We start from the raw sequence: 21,992 nt of genomic DNA, 5'->3' as shown, positions 1-21,992 counted from the left end.
GGGCAACACTGAGGGTTGCAATCCCGTTGCCGGTCCCGGTCCGGTGCGGGGGCAACACCGAGGGTTGCAATCCCGTTGCCGGTCCCGGTCCGGTACGGGTGCGACACTGAGGGTTGCGATCCGTTGCCGGTCACGAAAAAAGACAAAAAAGGAAAAAAAAAAAAAATTTAAGTCCTTGAGATTCTTCCAAGCTAATGACAAATCTCAGTTTTAAATGTCACAGTTAATCCAGCAATGTGGGGAGTTGTGCCCAGTGGCAAGGTAAATGTATGTAATGATAAAACAAGACTGACATGGACAGGGACATTTATAGGGGGCACTCATAGCAGAAAGAAACAGAGATGAATGCACTATAGCTCTTCTAGGCCAACCTGCAGCAATGGCTGGGCCTCCTCAAAATAAGCATGCCCAATAAGTGACCTTCAAGTGACATACCGAATCAGACAGAAGGCTCTAGGGCTGCTCAGGCACAATGATTCTCTTCCAAGTAAAGTAAAATAGTCTTTCCCTCAGACTGTGCCAATGAAAGGATCCTGTATCCACTCTCCACAATTACTTCACTGTGTTTCACAGGAAGCCAGCAGAACATGTATCTTAGCATAGAAGTCAGTAAGTCTAGATTTAGGAATGTATACGCTCCAAACTATTTCAAGCAATTAGTTGGTGAAAAAAAACAATGTAAATTTTGGTATATTCTAGCAAAAATTGACAAAACCATTTTGAAATGCATTAAAGTTAAAATGACTATCTGCTCAACACATGTAATTATTTTATTTAGAGTGCTGACACATTGCACCAATAATTAAGGATTTAAAAAACTATAAAAATTTACCTACTTAATAATAATACAGTGCCAAGTTCTTAACATACATAATCATTCCAACACCCATACCCCCTCAAAACACATACACACACACATGCACTTTAAAGTATTTCACAGTGGTATGGCTTTGGTTTTAAGTGTCCAAGCTGAACCAACCCCAGGTTTTACCAAAGAGAAGGCTCAGTAAGGGCCAGGGAGACTTATTTAAGTGAGGTTTCATTATCCCTACTGTTTTCTCATATACAGACCTGGATTCAAATCCCAGATGTGCCAGAGAGGACAAGCTACTGTCATCTCCCTAAGCCCCAGTTTTCTTATCTGCAAAAGTCAGATGATAATGGTAGGCCAGGTATTTTTCACTGACACTCAGTCCCTACCAACCCTCTACTGCCAAGACTGAAAGCCTGATATCTGTATTTTGCTGGACTCCCTTGCCACCTAGGTTACAGATAGAGAGGCACTCCAGTAATATGTGAAGGTAGGAGAAAAGGAGAAGTGATTTTGCTCTGGCAGCAACTGCAGCATCAACTCTTACACCCTTGAGAAGTGGGGGTTCCACGGCTTTAGCCAGCAGTGGCAGCAAGAGTGGTTCCTGCTCAGCATCCATGGTGGTGCCTACAGCAACACCAACAGCAAACACAGACTCAGGAGTGCCAGCTTATAGGCAGAGGCAGCTTCTGATCTCTGGGAACACCCCCTTGTTTCCTGGTGTTCCTCCGGTCCAGCGGCAGTAACAGTGACCAGATCTCTGGGTTATTCCACTCTCTGCTTTTTGTGCCTTCAATCCCACTCACACCTTTGCATCAATTGCCTGCTTAATCTCTCTCTGCTAGACATACCTCATGACTCAATGAAATAAATGCCAGTTCCCACAGGGTTATTGTTAACAGGATCAAGTGAGAAAATATATAGCAAACACTTTGCTTAGTATGTGAAACATGGCAAATACCAAACAAATGCCAATGATTACTCCATCATTCTATCTAATCACTGTTAGTCCTGATCTAGCTTCCCCTTCTCAGCCCTACTAGGTGAAGGTGATATAGACTTTTCCCTTCTTAACCATCAAAGGATTTCAGTGAAGTGGAATCTGGTTAGAGAAAGCTGGGGCACGAGACTCTGGGAAACCAACGGAAATAGAAGGGATCAAAAGGACAAGGATGAGCAAGTGAGGATAAACAAGGGCGCGGGGGGAAGGGCTCTGCTCCAAACCCACAGCGTATATGGAGTCTTGACAGTTTCTGACATCATCATCTGAACTTCTCATACTATAAAAGTCACTTAAAAAATATCAATTTTGTGGGTACACAAAGTAAAACTCAATCCCTACCATGTAGGGGTCAAATGAATTCCACAACAAGTCATTTCTAGGTCTTCCTCTTGTGTGTCTGTCACACTGCCCAGCCTGCTTTGCAGAGTCCAAAACTTCCAGATATGGACTTTATATTTTTTGTACTAAGCATATACCTACAAGTATAATTACACAAACATTCTGACCTGCTAGGTAAAATATAACAGGATTCACTTTCTCTGTGCTTTGAAAGGAGTTTTACTCATGTTACGCATCAATATCAGTCTGGAGCTAAGAAGAATTATCTTTAAGTGTAGCTTTATCTTCCCAGGTAGAAACACAACATATTTTACATGTTAATATATGTTATTTATATTATGTAATTATTACACATACTATATAATAAATAGTATATATTATGTAAATATATTTTTTTTAACTTAATAGTATTAATTAAAATACAGAAAGCAACTTTCTATCAATATTTATGAAATGATTATCCAACTCTGTTTGTTTAAGATAAATGCTTCAGGATCCCTAGTTTGTCTTAAACAGAATAAGCTTCTTATCTTGGGCAGACAAACAGTAACAATATTATGAGAATCACCAGTTATAAAAATATGCCTGGGACTCAAAGCTTCTGGTGAAAATGAAACACACTTGAACTGTGTCAGCTTACCTTCTCCTCACCGGCTGCACAGAGTCATCACTTCCACATGAGGGGTTTTGGCGACGCACGTAGGGAAACTTTGGTGACTTAGTGCGGTCATTGGGCGAGTTGTAGAGTCCACTGCAGTAAAAGAGGAATGGTCAGCAAGTGCCTGCAGAGGGTCTGGAGAGGCAAACTCCCTCACCCTGATCAAGACACTCATTCATAACTGCACAGTTAGTGCTTTTAGGGGTATATGCACCATGGGCACACGGTTCTCTTTGCTGACAAGATTTATTCAAAGAAGATGGGTAAGATCTGGTAAATCGAATCATAGAAGTCATTGTTTTGCAGGAATGGATTTGTCTCACTGACCTTCAACAGTAAGACATGGACACACACAAGTGATAACAATAATCACAATTCCATTACTGATGAACCTCCCACCTGCTAAGCACTGAGTGAGCTAGAGGCTTTATATTCACTATCTTAGCTAATCTTCATATCAACCCTTAGCACTGAGGTACATGTATTAGACCCATTTGACATTTAAAAAAAGAGAAATACAGAATATTTAATCAAGTGGCCCAAGTAAAATAGCTAGGAAGTGGCAGAGCTAGAACTTGAACCCCTGGATAGTCATATCTGGAACCACTACAGCTACATAGCCTGTAAGTTACAATGCAGGTCTGTCACTGGTCCGGTAGTCGTGAGCAGAAAGAAACTAAATATATCCATATTTTTAGGAATAAAGGCCTTCTAGCATCACTATTCATCAGCTATAGTTTCCAAGTAATGTTTTTACAAGAACTATGAAATAGGGAAAATTATCATTAACATATCATTTTGAATTTTCAAAATTATCTTACTCTAAACCATCATCATGGCCTTTCACTCAATTTCTTAATATATGTAAGTTTTCCCTTCTGTCTTTCTGGGAAAGTTTCATGTTAAGAAACATACTATTAATTGCCAATTCAGAAATTCCCCTCGGTCATGCTGATTTAGGAATCTGAGTGCCCTGTCCACCTCTAGCTGTCCAGCCATACAGCAGCTAGATTCTTCAATTCAATGAGCCACAATTGCTAACCCATTTTCTACTGTTCTCCTTTATACAAACAATGATTCCCTTTACCTCTGGGGGCCATTTTCTTCCCATGGTGCTTTGCTTCTTTGTGTATCAGGGCTGTTTTCATTCTTTGCTTTTTTAAAGCTTTAATTAAAAAAAAAAGTATGGAAAATAAGTAGAAAATAAAAGGACATTAACTCACATACTTACTTCTTTGTGTATCAGGGCTGTTTTCATTCTTTGCTTTTTTAAAGCTTTAATTAAAAAAAAAAAGTATGGAAAATAAGTAGAAAATAAAAAGACATTAACTCACATACTTATGTCTTCAGTAAAATTATTTAACAAAGGTTAAAATATGTGTATGTGTGTGTTTATTTGCTTGTTTATACCTGTGACTCATTCAAAAAAGAACATGAGGAGGCTGCCTAAAAATATATGTCTCCAGCAAGTACCTTTGGGTCTTCTCCCCCGAACCCCACCCCACTCCTTTCTAGTTTTACTGCTTTAAGTCAACAGAAGCCAGGTCCATCAATTGTTAAGAATCCTTCAAGAGATTCCACCTGCAGGATTAGAAGCAAAAGCGATCATAGAGCTAAGAAAAGGAGAAAGCTGGGGAGGAAGGAAACCGGGGTAGGTGTCCAGACTCAGGAGGTTGGCTCTCTACCACAGCGATCAGAACCCCCGGCTCTGCACTTGGGTCAGAATCAGTGCAGGTTGGTCAGCTCAGGGCAGGTCCAGGCTACCCAAACTGACCTTTCCCCAGCTTCCGCCGTATCTTGGCTTCATCCTTCCAAATCAGAATGACTTTCAAATGCTATTTCCTGACCTACTATCATCTTTCTGCCCTAAGAATGTTAATATAACTGAATTGTTATTTAATCCCTACAAACTGTTTTAGAAACACATGGGGAAACACAGAGGAAGGGACTCATCAGAAGCCTTCCGTCACTGTGGGGGAGGGGAGTGTCACCTGCCACTTCCTCAGGAGCCTCAATTTCAGAAAAAGATAGAGCTACTTAACTCCTAATCCACTTTTAACCCTGGATTGTTGAGGAATCTTCTATATAATTATACTAGAATATGGTTGTAGCAGAGTTCTTTATAACAGCCAACAAACAGAAGAGGGGAAAAATGACAAGGTCATTTCCAAAAAAGAAAATAAACCTGCACCTTAGCATAGTATATCCTTACAGGAATTTATATAAGCCTGTAAAATTCCATATTTTACAAAGGCATATAACTCATAGGACTAGTAGATACTAGGCAGGTTTTATATATGAACAATATATTATTTTTAATAAACGTTAATAAACTTCTGAAGATCAAATTCCTAAAGTAAAAGATTACCTTTTGAAATGAGGAAAAGTAAGAAATATGGTAGATATTTAATAAAAGAGTAGAAAGTGTGTGTTTAATAAATCAGAAAGAAAAAGCAAGGAAAAGAAAAAGAAGAGATCGGGAAAAGAAACAGGGAGATGAAAGAGAAATCGAGAGAATAGGTAAAAAGTTAAAGAATAATGAAATCCTGGGTGACAAGTTAATTGCATTCACTCTCTGAGCTATTTCTCATCTGCTACTTGAATGGGAAAATCTGGCGGCCCTTCAGGTATCAGTACTATCAGCAGAAATGTGGTTGCAAAGGAGATTAAACTCCTGTACATTCTAAAAAGGCTTGGAATCTTAATTGCATGGAAAATTACTGTTCTTACACTGGATATACCATAAGCATACCCTGTAGATCCAGATGAAGCTGACTATCCACACTTGGGAGGCCAACTAAGGGAAATACAGTAAACTAAAGTGTATGCAAAGGTAAAGAACGTGTCATTCTAAAAAGAGAATCTGTAAAGGGTATTTCCTGGAACTAAACAAAAGAAAATGTAGGCAAAACCCTGGGGGAAACATCCCAACTCTGAGAATCCTCATATCTTAAAATTATCTTGCTGCTAAATTATAAACTATATTCCTGAAAGTAGCCACAATCCGGCTGAATGAAGACAGGATTACTTATAACAAAAGATCAAGTAGATACCTAAGAAGTTTTTGCAGGTCATGTATTTCTGATTGCTTAGGCTTCCCCATGATGTATGTGGAGCAACCTCCACAGAGAAAGGGAGTTTATGAAAGCTACTCATTGTATGTCTATAATGCTGTTCCGGGAGTGTAATTGGAGAGAGGAAAAAATGACTCTGAAACAGTGTCTTAATAGAAAACAAGGCTGATCTTTCAGGGAAATAATCCATGTAATATATTAAGAGACAGTTTTTCCACTGGGGAATGCCGCTGGGAAAATTGATGCAGAGGACCATGACAACTCTTCATACATATGCAGTCACTGACTTCTGAAGCTTTGACGCCTCTAAATGCTATCAGCTTTCCTTCCAGGGCCACAGTTCAGTGCACCACTGGAATGAACACAGTACATTAAACATGAATATCATCTACTTTATTTCACAAGTCCGTCTGAGTTAGTCCATTATATCATGGCATTTTAAAAATCACATGGAATTTTCACTTTGCTGCCGAGAATGCAGGCCACAGACAATCTGTGTGCTCACCACGCTGTGACAGCAAGAGGATTTTCTTCAAATGAGAGAGGCAAGTCCTGATGTTTTATATTTCACTGGCATTTTAAAGAATTCTTTGGCCCAAAGACTTATAACTGGAACCCATGGATCAAAAGTATTAATTATCAAAGTGAAAAGATACTTAACATTGCCAACAGGGAAAATCATTAAATAGTTTTTATGACAGCATGTAGTTATGTTTCTTCAGTTAACTGCACTGACCTTTTTACTGGTGAAGGTGCAATAATCTTAGTTGTTCCTTCATTTTCTCCATTTTCCATGTTTGCAGTTATCCGATTTATGCTGTTTGATCCTAGCAGCAAAGAGAAAGAAGGGAAGGTAGGAGAAAGGAGATAGTGAAAGGAAAACACAAAGAAGCAAGAGTTATTGTAAAATGCAATTTTAGGGACATCATGGCACATTTTATTGATAAATTATAACTCCAAATAAGTAATAAATGACCCAATAAATCTGAGGTACTATATTTTGACATGTACTAAATCCTAAACATAACAATGTCCCAAAGGTCTAGGCCATGATCTTCTGAGAATTTAAGAGTTAACTAAGTCTCCACATCATGGACATTCTTTGTTTTAGACTGTTAAGATAAAATTCTAAGATATTTAGTGCCATTTATTAGAATATAAAACAATAATCAGCTTTTTTTTTTTTTTGGGCTGTTGGCCAGCATGGGGATCTGAACCCTTGACCTTGGTGTTACACCACACTCTAACTAACTGAGCTAACCAGCCAGCCAATAATCAGCTCTTAATAACTATGTTGTGAAGAAGTTTCTCAGCATGTCACGACAGCCCCCATTTGAAATCAAACCAAACCAAAAAATACATTTCAAACCTGAAAATATCTCAACTTATAATGCAAATGGCAAAAAAAGGTAAAATAGATGTTATCTGTATCACTCTAATACAAGGAAAAAGTTTTCAAATGTGTTTTTTATGCAAACATCCACAAAAATCTAAAACTGCATTTTTAAAAGCTGTTATTCCACAGATTTGCATTCATCCTAGATGAACCAGCAGAAGGAGTCCACAGCAGACACGACGTTGGAAATGATGATCAAAACAAAGATGAGGAAGTGCCTAGGCCCACCCAGGAAGCCTGGATCCCATTCTCAGGGCGGAGGCTTACGAGCCTGCAGGAGTGAGCTGTTTAGACTCCAGTGACTCCTCTCCAGCGACTCCTCTCCAGCGTGCATGCACTTGACTCTGGGAGGAGGCAGTTTTGATGAGCAGGGGAAGCCAGCCAGCCAATATGGATGGCCACAGACCTTGTCCTATGAAGTTTCTGTGGCATGCGGGTGTGTCTTCCTCAGAGCTGCATCTTACAGGGGTATGCCCATAGTTAGAATTTTTGAATCCAAAGCAGAATCGTCACTAACCACTGAGAGTTTGAGTCATGGAGATGAATTGGTAATAGCAGTAAGCACTAATATTTATTGAGCACTTACTATGTGTCAGGTGCTGTTCCAAGCATTTCACATCTTTTTACTCATGTAATCTTCAGAATAATCCTATGAAGTAGACACTAATATTATCTTATTTTTAAAGATAAGAAAAATAGCCCTTTCCTAAGGTCTCTCGGCTCATGAGTGGTGGCGCCAGATTTGAAACCCAGCAATTTGGCTCCAGAGACTTAGCTGTAAACCACACAATACTTCTATCTGTGGCCCACCGACAAACAATTCAAAGTCATCTTAAATTAAGGGTCAAATGAGAGAGATAGACTTTTTTATTCAAAATATTTTAACATTTACTTGTACATAATTGTGGGGTACATACAGTGTGTTGTTTCAATATATGCATATACTGTAAAATGATTCATTTAAGGTAGATAGCACAGTTTTTAATAGTACCCATTAGTCCACCAGTAGGAGAGAGAGTCTCTTTAGAGGACAAGTGAAAGGGATGTCTAATGAAGACAACATTCAATAGCCAACTAAGAAAAGAATCCTTTCTCTCCAGGGCAACCGAGACTAAAAGACAAGAGGAACATTTGAGCACCCCCAAAGTCAGCAATTTTCATCCAGTGCAGTTGGAAGTATGTTTGGCTACCCATCAGAAAAGATAAACATTAATGAATACACTTTGGACAGAGAAAATCTGAATTTTGTTCTTATTTTGAAATCCTGAAATGGAAAGGTGAACCTGAAGATATAGGGGGCACTAAAGGTAAGCTCATGTTGAAACCAATATCAATAATTGAAGAACATCTAGAATCCAGGCATTAGAAAAAAATACCACTGGGGTAAATTCCACCAGGTGTGATACATGGGACACAATGAATCCCTTGAACTACTCCATGTGCTATCAAACATTGGCAGTAGCCAGTTACTGTTGGAGTCACTTTTGCCATGACCACATGCCCATTATCAAAATCATAAAGCAGATTCTCAAAACTGCAGGCATAGAGATTTGGGATGGAGTTACTTCTCACATATGGAACTCTATGTGATATGGTGCTAGCATAGTGGCAGGAGGGATTAATTCACTTGTGTTCCAGACAGTAGGTGTGCCCTAACATTAATATTTTTAATTGTTCCTAATAAAGTTTATTTTAACATGGTATTGTTCTCATCGGTTATTACTAATTTATAATATAAATGAAAGGGGTCTTCCTTTTCATTTATATCATAGTACTAGGGCTGTTTTCACAGGCTGGGGGAGACAGGGGACACAGCAGAGGGACGAATACCCAGTGCCAATAACACCACTTGAAAAAGTGCCAAATGAAGTTGAATGTCATGTTAACCAAAGCCCTGTGGAACTAGCTTAAGAAGAGCTAGTTTGCTCCAACCCTCACCTCTTCAGACTGACTAGTCTTGTCTTATTATAGTCTGACAACCGGTCACCTTGGGAAAAGCAAGCCTGCATTGTCACATTCACCCAGTTTCCCTCCATCCAAATCTTCCAACCATTAATAAAGAGGTAGATGAAAATGGGGAATATTTTTAAATAGAAAAATCACAAACTATGTATGTATATTTTCAAAATATACATACATTATGATTTAGATTAATATTTGGATCAAATATTGTATCATATATATGTATGTATATTTTCAAAATATACATACATTATGATTTAGATTAATATTTGGATCAAATATTGTATCATATATATGTATGTGTATTTTCAAAATATTTGAAAATATATATCAAAAATATTTGAAAATATACATACATATATATGATACAATATTTGATCCAAATATTAATCCAAATCATAATTTTTAAGATGAAATGCTAGGTAGGTGGGTTTTCCAAAAGAATTTCAGAAAAGAAAACAAAATGTGTGTGCTTTTTCTCACAGATGCACACAAACAGTGCAGCCAGTCTTCTGCAAAACAAAGCATTCAACTGTCAGGACTATTTTACTAACATAACGGTCATACAACTCTCACATACACAGCATAAATGAGGTAAGGTATTGTCACTAGTACGATCTAACTCATGGTTGTTTATATTCAAAACGGTGAACTATAACTAAAAGATCTGTTTATATGTACTCCCCAACTCTGTAACTAGTATGAACTGGACAAGTTTGGTTTTAAAAGCCTTACTAGGAAAACAAGACTAGATGGGAGAAAAAAAAAAACCACCACCTAAAAGCATTAACTTAGTGGGATCACTTTTGAAGTATATCCATTCATATAATACTCACATGCTAACACTTTTTTGACAGTTTTTTTTTATCAAAACATAATTGATTACATATATTTGTGGGATACAGATTTGAGTATCAATACATGTGTACAATATGTGGTGATCAAATCAGGATTAGTATACTCGTTTACAAAACGTTAATCAATCTTTGTGACTCAACTAATTTCTACCTAACCTCCCTCCCCTTCCCCTTTTTCCACCTCTAATAATCACAGTTCTCTTCTCTTTTTTGTGAAAGTTCAATGTGTTATCGCGATTATGTCTTTATATATTTTACCTCCCACTTATGAATGAGGACATGTGATATTTCTTTTTCTGTGCCTGGCTTATTTCACTTAACATAATTTTCTCTAAATTCATCCATGTTGCTGTGAATGGCAGAATTTCATTCCATATGAAATTCCATATGCTGCAAATGGCAGAATTTCATTCCACCTAAAAAAGTCCTAATGAGGCAATATTTATTAGCTTTTGGTGGGGAGGGGGTCGCTCACTCATCCTGGGATCTGAACTCAGTATTATCAGCACCATAATCTCCCAAATGAACTAACCATGCAGCCCTATTACCTTTCTTTATGTTACTAAATATGCACTTAAAAGTAAAAACTATACTTCTAGAATACTATACGTTAGCTATATTCCTAATTAGTTTAAATTAGTGAGATTTTACCATACCACCACATTTGAGAAGACAGCTAATCAATTCAGTAAAGCTAGGTTATGTGTTGGTTATTGAAATCTGAAAAGGCAAGAAATTTAGGTTATGCATTATTTAGGTTTACTTTCCATTTTGTTGACATGAAATACTAACTCAGTTTTCTTTTTCCAAATTTTTCTCCCCTCATTATGGCACCTTCCCAGAATTGTTCCTTGTACATTAGCTCAGACTCAGTCTACAGAGAAGAGTGATCTGACAAACCCATCTCACTAAAGGGCTAATGTCTTCACATATTATGTGCCACAGAACAGCTCCATTTTAAAGAGGAGTAAAAGGAGAGGCCAAATATCAAGTAAAATAAGTAACTGATAACAATGGAATTTTAGGCATTGTTCAGGAGATATTCTGAGGTTGGAGAAATCTTCCCCCCCACACACACACACTCCTTTTTAGTTGTAAATTATAACAGATGTACAGAAAAGAGTATAACACACATATATAAACAACTTAGCAAATGATTATAAAGTAAACTGCTGTTTAACCACCACCCACTTCAGGAATTAAAACATTAAGGGCAATTTTCCTGCACTTCACAAATCAACCCATCCAGGGAAAATCTTTATCTTTCCTAAACAGTTGTTTTCTGCCTAAAATGTCTAGAAACATGGATTATTATGTATATATTTCACAAAATATTTATATATATATATATGATAAAAGATTTTAAAAATTTATTAAGGCCTCCAAATCCTAATAAAATGAAGACAATATCACTGTGCCCTTTTCATGGTTGCTAGCACAGTGTTTTGCCCATGGTAGGTATTCAATGAAGATCTATTATTAGAAAGAATATATTTCCATTTCTACCATTTTTTCCCATCAGAAAGGAAAATTCAAGATAATGCTATGTTTAATAAGTGTCAACATAAGACCAAAAGAAAAAACACCTGGATGTGGTGATATGTGACATGCGGGTCAAGAGGAGATGCAGACACATATCCTGCAGGACTGGGCTACTCTTTAGAGCTTTAAAAGCAGCATTCTGCCATAGCACACTGCTCTTGTAAATCGTAGCCACAGACTATCTATAACAAAGATCAGTTATTGGCATACGGTTATTAAGGCTTCTACGTAAATCTGCATTTTACCTTAGATAAAATAATGTGAACTCTAGTGATACCACTTATAATTAGTCAAGAGCATCCGATTCATTTTACATATTGTTTACATTAAAAAGACAAAGGATTTTATTTCAAGAGGTTGGTCATATCCGGAGGAGCAAGTTTATCAGGGGACTGTTATCCTTTACTAGTGAGCCGAATCTAGCTTCTGGTCTTTGGTATGTGTTTCTGGACGGTTAGACACTACAGCTTAATATGGGCCCAAACAAGTCCCTGTAGTGTGACAGTACTGCAGTGCCAGCATCCAAAGATCCAGGGTCTCCTCAGTTCATTTTTAACACACTGTATCCAAATGCTTCCAGCCTGTGTGCATCAGACCACACCAGGCTTTTGTGTGGTTAGATTCTGTTCACGTTTGAGTGCTTTCACCTTAAGTGACCCTTACCTTCAGTTCAGGAAGAGTGGCTGCCAGAAACAGAATCAACTTTCCCAGGATCTATTTAGCTACTTGATTTGGAGGCAATTCTTAAATCCCTCTGATGTCAAGATTTGGGGATGAATATACATGTATTTTCAATTACAAAACACTTTGCATTTAAATAGTATTATAAGTCTCACAAAATTCATAACTCAATTTGACACCTGTCAGCCTGAATCAAATCTTTGATGTTACTCAAATATTGCCATTGCTTTTAATTTAGAATGGGAGTGTAGGGTGAATGAATGACATTAAAATGAAAAAAATTTATATCTGGCAAGTGACATACCTTATTCCAATAAATGGGAAAAAAGGACACATAGCTAACAAATAAAGCAAGACTGTGATGTATAAATGATTTCTTTTTAAAACTCTCAAATATAAATTCGTAAATTTTCAGGTTAAATTTTATCCTACTTAATAAACACATTTTATTTTCTTCCTAAACTTAAAAGAAAAATAAAAACTGTATCTAATGCTTAAGACAAATAATTAGGATAGATTACAACTATTCCCCACACCATAAATTATTAGGTTTCGGTAAAGGCAATCTGATTTATATTATCTAACCCAGTACAACTTATCAGAAGAAATATGATATCCATGAATTAAGAATGAATAATTGAAAATACATTTTAGCTCTGTTTCTCACAGACAGTACAAAGTCCCTTTGCCTTAGTTTCACACACTTTAGACTGAGTACTGTGGAAAAAATGGACAACAGTACAGCAAATTAGCAAAATAAATCATTATTTTTCTAGCACCACAAATTATGGTCAAACAGCAAAATGGCCAAGGAAATCTTATATATTTTTTTCCTACCATCATGAAAGATTTTATATTTGGCAGAACGGACACTCATTAAATTATATAAAACAAAACTGAATTTCAAAACACATAATTTGGAAAATAAAGGTGTTTCTGTATCCAATGACTAATTAGTTACAGTTCAAATGCCTAACATTGGCCCATTCATCCCCAAAAGGTGGCCAGACCCCTGCTTTTCTACAGAGTTTCTACCTTCAAAAGTCCCAAGAGTGGTATGTAAGCAGTTACCTCGTTACCACAAGTATGAGTATACAGACTTTTAAGACACTGATTTTGCTACATGTCAACTGCAAGATCAAACACAGCATTCTGCTAAAAAAGCTGGAGGGTAGACTGTAAAGAATGGGTGTGGATGAGAAAGATGCTAGGAAAATATGTCTGTGCATGAGAGATCCCTTCCTGAGTTGGTCTGCTTCCAATTTCCTCTTCCTTGACCCAGCACTCTCCTGGTCTGCTTCCATCATTACCAAAATGTGTGAGAGGTGGCCACAGACACCCATGCTTGTGGGTCAGAATGCCAGGTTCAAAAACAAAAAAGGCATTTGTGAGCCTGGGAAGGCATTTGCTCACTCCCTTAGAGCCTCATAGGTACAGAGTGAAAGAGTTCTACTATCTGAAGACTTGTAATTTACACCAGTGTTGGCAGAACTGCCAGGTGTGGCAACAGTGGAGGTTGCCCATCTTTCCTTCAAGCCCTCTTGGGCCCAGTGACAACACCCATATGTGAATGGTCAGCTGGAATCATGAGGTGTCACTTGGATACCGAGTTTTTCTTCCTGTGATATGAGGACACAATCTGATGAAAGAGCTGAGTAACCACTTAAAACCTATCTTGGTGGTACTTCTGGTCTCTCCCCCCAACCCCGTTCAGGGCCACACAGTTTGGAGAAACACACACCAAACCTTCTCCAGCAATCTTCTCTCAAACCCCACAATTTATACTTGCTTGGTCTAAGGTAGATGGATCTTTCCATGCCTGACCTAAAATTGGCTCTGTTTCAGCAGACAGTGCTAGACCACTGCTTTAGGGGTTTTTATATGATGCAACTGTCATAGTATATAAAATAAATACAAATACAAAGTATATATAGTTGTATATAAATATTGATTAGCTAAGGCAAAATTGCAACATTTTTTATTTTGTCTGTTTCCATGTTTGAGCTTATATCTAGGAGGACTTAACTCAGTGGTCTTTAAACTTTTTTACCCAAGTACTCACTAAAAGAATTTTGAAAAACTATGTACCTCAGTGCATGTTTCTAAAATAATATCTAACATTTTCATCAAAAGTTTAAATAATATCAAAGGATATAATTTGCAGCACAGAGTAAATATTGACACTATAAAACGGAACTACCTCATGACTCTCTTAAATATATCCAATGCAATAAAATACTATAGCAATTTGATGTGTCATCCATTCTAAAAATACATGAAATGAGTTGTTTAGCAATTACAAATTTCACAGCATTCCTTTTATTCCTTGTATTTGCATTTCAATCCTACTTCCCCTGCAAAAATTCATCCCTAGTATGTTTTATGCTTGAAAGTAGTTACTCATCATTCTATCATTCTTATCTTATGTGACAAAACATAGAAATAAATTAAAATAAAATAATTTCCCATGGCCATAAAGTTTAAGTGTTAACATTTTCTTCTGAACTAAGTTACCATTACAATTAGTAGCAGTATATCATTACTATACCATATTAATGTTGGTAAAATAATTACTAAACATAAAAAGTAAATTTTTACTGGAAAGTAATTCTTTTTTTTTTTTTTTGGACAAGTAAGGGGATCACAACCCTCCGCACGGCGTGGTCTGCACGATGCTCAGCCAGTGAGCACACCAGCCATCCCTATATAAGATCCAAACCCATGGCCTCGGTGCTGGTAGCGCCACACTCTCCTGAGTGAGCTATGGGGCCGGCCCTGGAAAGTAATTCTTAACAAGATGAATGGGATGGTTTTATTTCCCTAATGATTACATGCATCACATCCATTCAAAAATATTATTTTTTTCTAGAATGAAACAGTTTAGCAATAATTCTATTCCTATGTGTCTTCTGATACATTTTCAATGCTGGGAAACCTTTGTTCACATAAATAATTAAAGGTGTATGTAATGTATACTGTTATGAGGACATCACCAATGACCCAAAGAACTTCTAAGAGTTACATATCTAGTAGTGATATATTATCCAAAATTATTTTGAATCTTCCATCAGGTGACAAATCCATGGGGTCCTCCTTCAATTTTGTTGTAAGATAAAATGAGAAAATGACTTAGAAGAGAATATGTCACTTGATAATGAGTCATTTACTTTCCCAACATCAACCCAAAAGGTTTGACATTTAAGGACAAAGCAGTATAGTAGATTCAGGATGGGGGAAAGGTCTGCTTTCTTTCATTAAATGGGAGAAGGTGCGTTGCAAAAGGGGAGGCTGGAGAGATCCAGCATGTCCAGTACCACAACTAAAATCCTTTTAAGAAAGACAATCTGGAAACTGATTCAGTCACAACCATCAGTGTCACATACCCCTTTGAATGCCTCCATGTATCTCCCTCCCTACCTGACTGGGCTCAGGACACACTTCCCCAAAATACAGCAGGTTGGTATTTGAGAAAACGACAGAAGCAAGAAGGCCACTCTCTCCTTTCCCCCTGCCATTCTCCCCTGAAGCAGGTCATAAAATGTAGGAAGGTCACTCTCTGACCTTTTCCCTCCTTCCGCCCCTGAAGACCCTCAAGAGACAGGTATCCTGCCCTACCTGGAGGGAGGGAATGTCATACAGGGACTCCGAGAAGAATCTGAACAAACATGCCTTGCTAAATTCCCCATAGTTTATTACCATTAGATCATACTCTTTTGTCCTCTAATCATACTTCTGCACAACTGTCTATAAAAACACACAGATTTCCCATTTCTTTGGGTCTTCATTTCTAAAAGCTCCTGTGTCACATAAAGTTTCTACCAAACAAATTTGCATGCTTTTCTCTTGTTAATCTGTATATTAGTCCATTTCTGTTGCTTATAACAAAATACAGGGAACTGGGTAATTTATAAGCAAATGAAATTTATTGCTTACAATTTCAGAGACTAGAAGTTCAAAGTCCAGGGAACATATCTGGTGAAGGCTTTCTTTGGCAGTGACTTCGATGACAGCAGGGTATAACATTGTAAAAATGGCGGAGTAGAGACAGCGACACCAACCTCCTCATTTGCTCTCTTTTTAAAGCCCCCAAAAGCACACCCCTGACCACCATTACTAATCCATTCACTATTGCAGGGTCATCCTACAATCCAAACACTTCTTCAAGGCCCCACTTTTCAATTACTATATTAGGATTTCCCACCCTCTTAACAGTCAAAGTGGGGGCCAAGTTTCTAATACATAAAATTTGGGGGACACAATTCAAGCTTCAGGGAGTTATGGGGGGACATAATTCAATCCACTACAATCTGTCTCTTGTTATAGGGGCCTCAGCCATGAATACATAAAATTTGGGGGACACAATTCAAGCTTCAGGGAGTTATGGGGGGACATAATTCAATTCACTACAATCTGTCTCTTGTTATAGGGGCCTCAGCCATGTACCTAGGTATGGGTAAGGAAAAGGTATTACTTTTTCTTCCCTACACACTCACCCCAGGAGTTGCATATCCCAGCTTGAAATCTACTGCCCCAGACCAACTGTCCTTCAATAACCACTTCCTACACAACAGCATCATGGACAGCCTCTAGCCAGAGCAAATTAACCTTCTGGACACTTACAACTTTTTCAGTGCTCCACTCTATCACCCTTGACACATCTTAACTACATTGAAATACATCTTTTACTTCTCTAGTCTTGCAACATGGTGAAGCATATAAGGTTAAAAGTCATACATATGTACACTTATTTCTCAGTTCTGCCAATTTACCCATTGTAAATACCCTGGACAAGTTATTAAACTCTTTTGTTCCTCAGTTTTCTCATATGTAAAATGAGGATACCACCAACTATTTATATACTGAATAGGAGGATTACATTAGACAATTTATAGAGAGTCCTTAGCACATTGCTTGGCATTTAGTAAGTACGAAATAAATTGCTGTGTTATTTTTATATGACTAAATTCCTATAGATTAGGTGCCAAGTTTTATTTTCTGTGCCCACAGAACAGGGTTTTACACCAAAGAGGTACTCAAATTCTCGTCGAATAAGAGGAGAAAGGAAAAAGGTATCATTTATGGTAACTCACTAAAGCTATAATTTTAACTTGAATATATAACAGGTCTTTAGTTTTGCTTGATTTTCTAATTTTTATAGCTATGCTTGGAATGCTAAACACTTCCGAGAAGAGTAGAAACTAACTTTTCAGAGAAAATCTAACCAGACTTGTCATAGACTAATAAATCTTTTACAGAATGAGAATAAGCATCAGATTCAAGGTAAAATAGAAAATGATATCAACAAAGGAAATCAAACTTGAACACACACCTGACTGTATGATCTACCCAATTCACCTTGCAATTAACACTTTTAGTGCCTTTCCTTCTGTGATAGGTAAAATCTCCTTACCTAAACATTGTCTTTAAATAATGGCTTGATATAAAAGCTAACTTTCCGCTCCTTTTTTTTTTTTTTTTTTGGTCCTTTTTGAGACCGGCCGCACCGCGCTCAGCCAGTGAGCACTGTGAGTGCACCAGTCATCCCTATATAGGATCTGAACCTGCGGCGGGAGCGCTGCTGCGCTCCCAGCACGGCATTCTCCTGAGTGCACCACGGGCTCGGCCCCTTACTGCTCCTTTATAAATGAGCACAGCAAAATGTACTGTCTTCTCAAGAATATCTACTGAAACAAGTTAGATCTACTGAAGTAAAGAAATCACATACTGGGGGAAAAACTCAAATCACTCTACCTTAGACCTTTCACCTTTTTTATTTTCTGTTTCTTTTCCAAGCAGGTACCTTATTATTCCGAAGACAGGTTCAAATCCTCGCTCTGCTCTTACTATCTGTGTAAACTTGAACAAATACTTAGCATTTCTGAGCTTCAGTTTCCTCATCAGTAAAATGAGAATACCACCCTCTTTCCTCCATGGGACATTAAAAGGATTATATTCAGTAACGTTACCCACTGTTTTGGTGCAAGGAAACCAGCTCAAACTAGAAAGGGATTCATGGTAAAAACAGGCAGTATCCCACAGACTGGAATTCATAGCTACTAAGTCTCCATCCCTCTCTCTTCCCAAAGCTGCATGGTCCCCTCTGTGTTTCTCACAGTGAGTCAACTCCATTCTTTCTCTGCAAATCAGCTGCTCTGTTCAGGGGTGTACCTGGCCTATAACAGCAGCCCCAAAAGGCTCAGCTACCCCCAGCTAAGTGATTCATCTTCTGGGTTCCAATTCAGCTTCTCCAGAGAAGGAACCTGGGCGGTTTCCTCAGACACCACGTTCTCATCCCAGGAAAGAAGGGAGGGGCATGACCATTGTTACAGAGGGCTGTCCCTCCACCCCTTCCTGACTCCTGGTCCTAAAATGAGCCCAGTGTAATGTTCAAAGTGCCAAGCAGGGCACCCGCTCCACATCAAAAGTAGTTCCTTTCTCCCTTGCCTCACTCCTCTCCCTACACCTTCCAAAATAACCCTGAACACTGGGAACCGCAGACATTTTTCATATGGATACCAAGAAGGAATATAGGTAGATCCATAGGAATCAATGCCAAATTTCTGAAAGGCTGAAGAAAATACTGGCAAGAAACCACTGCAGTGCATCCTGAATCTGATAGCAAAACAAAGGAGTGGCATCCGCCATCCACTCAGGAATAGCTATCCCTGCCACAGAATCTCAAACAGCTGACAGGCACACCCTCCAAGCCCTGCCTGTGAAAGAGAAAGAGAGGTGAGAAAACAGGGAAATCTGCCTAACTGATTAGTAAAATCAAGAACTACAACAACAAACAGCTGCCAAGGTGGAGACAGTTCCCACTGCTGATTTCCAAAGGTACAAGCAGGTTCAAGAAAGGACTAGTCTATGGTTATGATCACACAGAAGTCACAGGCAGAGACAAAGCTGTGCAAAACCTTCCTAGAAAGGATGTCTCTTTTACTTTTACCCAGCAAGACAGCACTAACTTTGAACCAAAGAAGTAAAAACTCAGATCCATCTGGACAATTTGAACTAAAAGAATAACTTAAAGACTATATTAGACAAAGGTTGTTACAATTCATTTTATTTAACTTGTCACCAGGAGTTTCACTTGAACTTTAAGATTTTATAAAGAATCAGCTAAAAGGTTTTCCGAATACAAAAATAATGTACATGCCCAACGACAAAAACATATCTTGTAATCTGGGAAATTTTTCACAAGTCTGTGAGACTTCTGAAGTGGTAAAAACCTACTTTAAGAAAAAACAAAAGCTTTCTCATATTCCTTTCTATCTTTTTTCATATTTGGTCCTTCCTACGCTGTGGCAGGTAAACCAGAGAGAATAAGAGAATTTTAAGAAACAGCAGGATCTTTAAAGTTTATGTACCCGATCCTTTATTGTGTGGATAATGGAATGAAAGCTCAGAATGTTGAGTGATGTGTTACATGTCACAGTCAAGTTAGAACAGGAATTCAGGTTTACTCAAATCAGATACAACTGTACACCTTTTTCTTCACTCACTGTACTGCATGACCTCTCAATGCAAAGGCTTAAATGCACAGTCAAGTTAGAACAGGAATTCAGGTTTACTCAAATCAGATACAACTGTACACCTTTTTTCTTCACTCACTGTACTGCATGACCTCTCAATGCAAAGGCTTAAATGCTCAGTCAGGAGGCAATCCAAGTCTCCCTCAGAGCAGAGGTTCATACGGTTGGTGTAAAGACAAAGTGGGATCACAGATTTAGACCCTATCTCAGTTGATGATCTAATTCTGATTTCTATTTGTCACCTTGAAAAAAGAGATCCACAGTCATGCTCTCTTCAAAACGAAGGTAACACTGTGTTAAAGCTTCTAGAACTTGTCTCCATAACCACCCATGTAACAAATCTTGGTCAGAATACTTTGTTTTAATTCTCTTGTGTGAGAGTTTGTACTAATTTCTACCTTCCCCTGTCCTCAGCTGATCCAGAGGAGATAAACAAAAACAAACTTCACAATACCCACCAGAGACCAACAGATGTGAGAGCAGAATGTCACTGGCTTTTTCTCTTTACCCCCACTGTTTCCAAACACTCCTCAACGCCCAGTAATTCTCATCCAGATACCCTCCAAGTTCTGAAACGTGCTACACTTGCAAATCACTTCACCTCTTTGGGCCTCGGTGTCCTTATCTATGCAACAAAGTGACTGTCCTCTACTTCATCTAATAACTCTGAGTTGTACCATGAGGCTTCCTCCTTTGAAACAAAGCATGCTCTGACTGGAAGACCTACACGATCCTCTGTAATTTAACCTTGGATTAAAATGTACAGATATGAATATGTCTTACGCCCCTCTCCTTGAAGACTTGGGTTATATCTGTTACATACCAGGAGATATTCCTAACATTTGGATTTTGTATGATTGGTCCCTCCCTCAACATCCCATTGCTTTTTCTGTAAATCACATTGCACACTACCTGTTATGACATCACTGTTCTCAGCTCTGAGCTTTTTGAGAACATCTCTATTGAAGACTTGAATGTTCATTTGAAACCATTTTGTGAACTTAATGAATTCATGACAATTATCTGTAGGGCTTTTTAAAATTACAACATGGTAAAAATCAAATGAAAATAAATCTCTCTCAGTCCCAATCCCTATTCTCTCAGAAACCCTTCCCAAAGGTCACTACTATCACTAGTTTATAATGTATCCCACCTGCAAGTATACATGTATGCACAATCCCCCTACCTTTGATTTCTGTCTTTTCATAAAATGGGAGCACATTATACACCACTAAGACCCCTGCGTCCCCTGCCCCCACCCCCCTCCTTGCTTATACTATATCCTGGAGATCATTCCATATCAGCACATTCAAATTAATCACATTCTTTTTTAGTTTTTCCTCTCTACATTGTGAACTCTAACTGACCTGGGTTTAAACCCCATCTTTGGGGCCCTGGACAAGTCTCAGCCTCTGCCTTCTATTTCTTTAAACATTGAGAGTCATAGCATCTTCTGAAAGCAATTAGTGAGACACTATCTTTAGAATATCTAGAACATACAGGCACGCATTGATGCTCCATGATCGCTAGTTATTAACATTCCTCTCCCTGGGTGTGCTCCTCATGGGCCTGGCCTTTCATGGCAGATACTGTGGGACTATGGAATCAGACAGACACAAGTTCAAATTCCGCTCAGCTTTCTTTTAACAGAGACATGGCATTTCATGCAGGGGGATTGGGGTGGGTTGTGCATACATTATTTTATTAGGCCAGTTTTCTACTAATAAAAATTTAGGTAGTTTCCAGTCACTGTGGTGACAAACAACACAGCAACGGGTCTGTTCATATTGTACAGGTGGAGTTGTAGACCTAATAACTTTCTGGACCAACTCACAGGTTGGGCTTACTTGTGAAATCTCTCATCCAAACCCCCGCTTCTGTGCTTCTGCTTCCACTCTCTGAGCCCTTTCAGCTTTGCCCTTTCTTTGTCTTCTCTGTTTCCATTGTCTGCTTGACATGAAAAATGTGCTCAGGTAGGCCTAGCAACTAATTACTTCAAATAGAGAAAACCACCTTACATAGAAGATGGAATGATTAACTATGTGAACTTTAAAACTACATGCAATCTCATCACTGTTATGAATGCACTGTAAGAAGTTTGTTTCCAATTGATAGTCACAGAAGGTCTGGAGGGGGC

The 21,992-nt window shown here is 38.3% G+C and overlaps 1 protein-coding gene across 1 annotated transcript in view; it reads right to left on the bottom strand.

The window, feature by feature from the left end:
* The window catches only part of LOC103600725 (band 4.1-like protein 4A), a 124,731-nt gene that overhangs the window by 41,504 nt on the left and 61,235 nt on the right, over positions 1 to 21,992 (bottom strand). The window contains exons 12-13 of the mRNA XM_008585048.1: positions 6,622 to 6,712; positions 2,794 to 2,904 (exon numbers count right to left, since the gene is read on the bottom strand). Coding sequence (XP_008583270.1) covers positions 2,794 to 2,904; positions 6,622 to 6,712 — 202 coding nt within the window. The remainder of the gene's footprint in view (positions 1 to 2,793; positions 2,905 to 6,621; positions 6,713 to 21,992) is intronic.

The sequence above is a fragment of the Galeopterus variegatus genome, unplaced genomic scaffold (genome assembly GCF_000696425.1).
Source record: "Galeopterus variegatus unplaced genomic scaffold, G_variegatus-3.0.2 Scaffold3429, whole genome shotgun sequence".
NCBI lineage: Eukaryota > Metazoa > Chordata > Mammalia > Dermoptera > Cynocephalidae > Galeopterus > Galeopterus variegatus.
The sequence above is the reverse complement of the archived record's forward strand: the minus strand, read 5'-3'. Positions and strand labels throughout refer to the sequence as shown.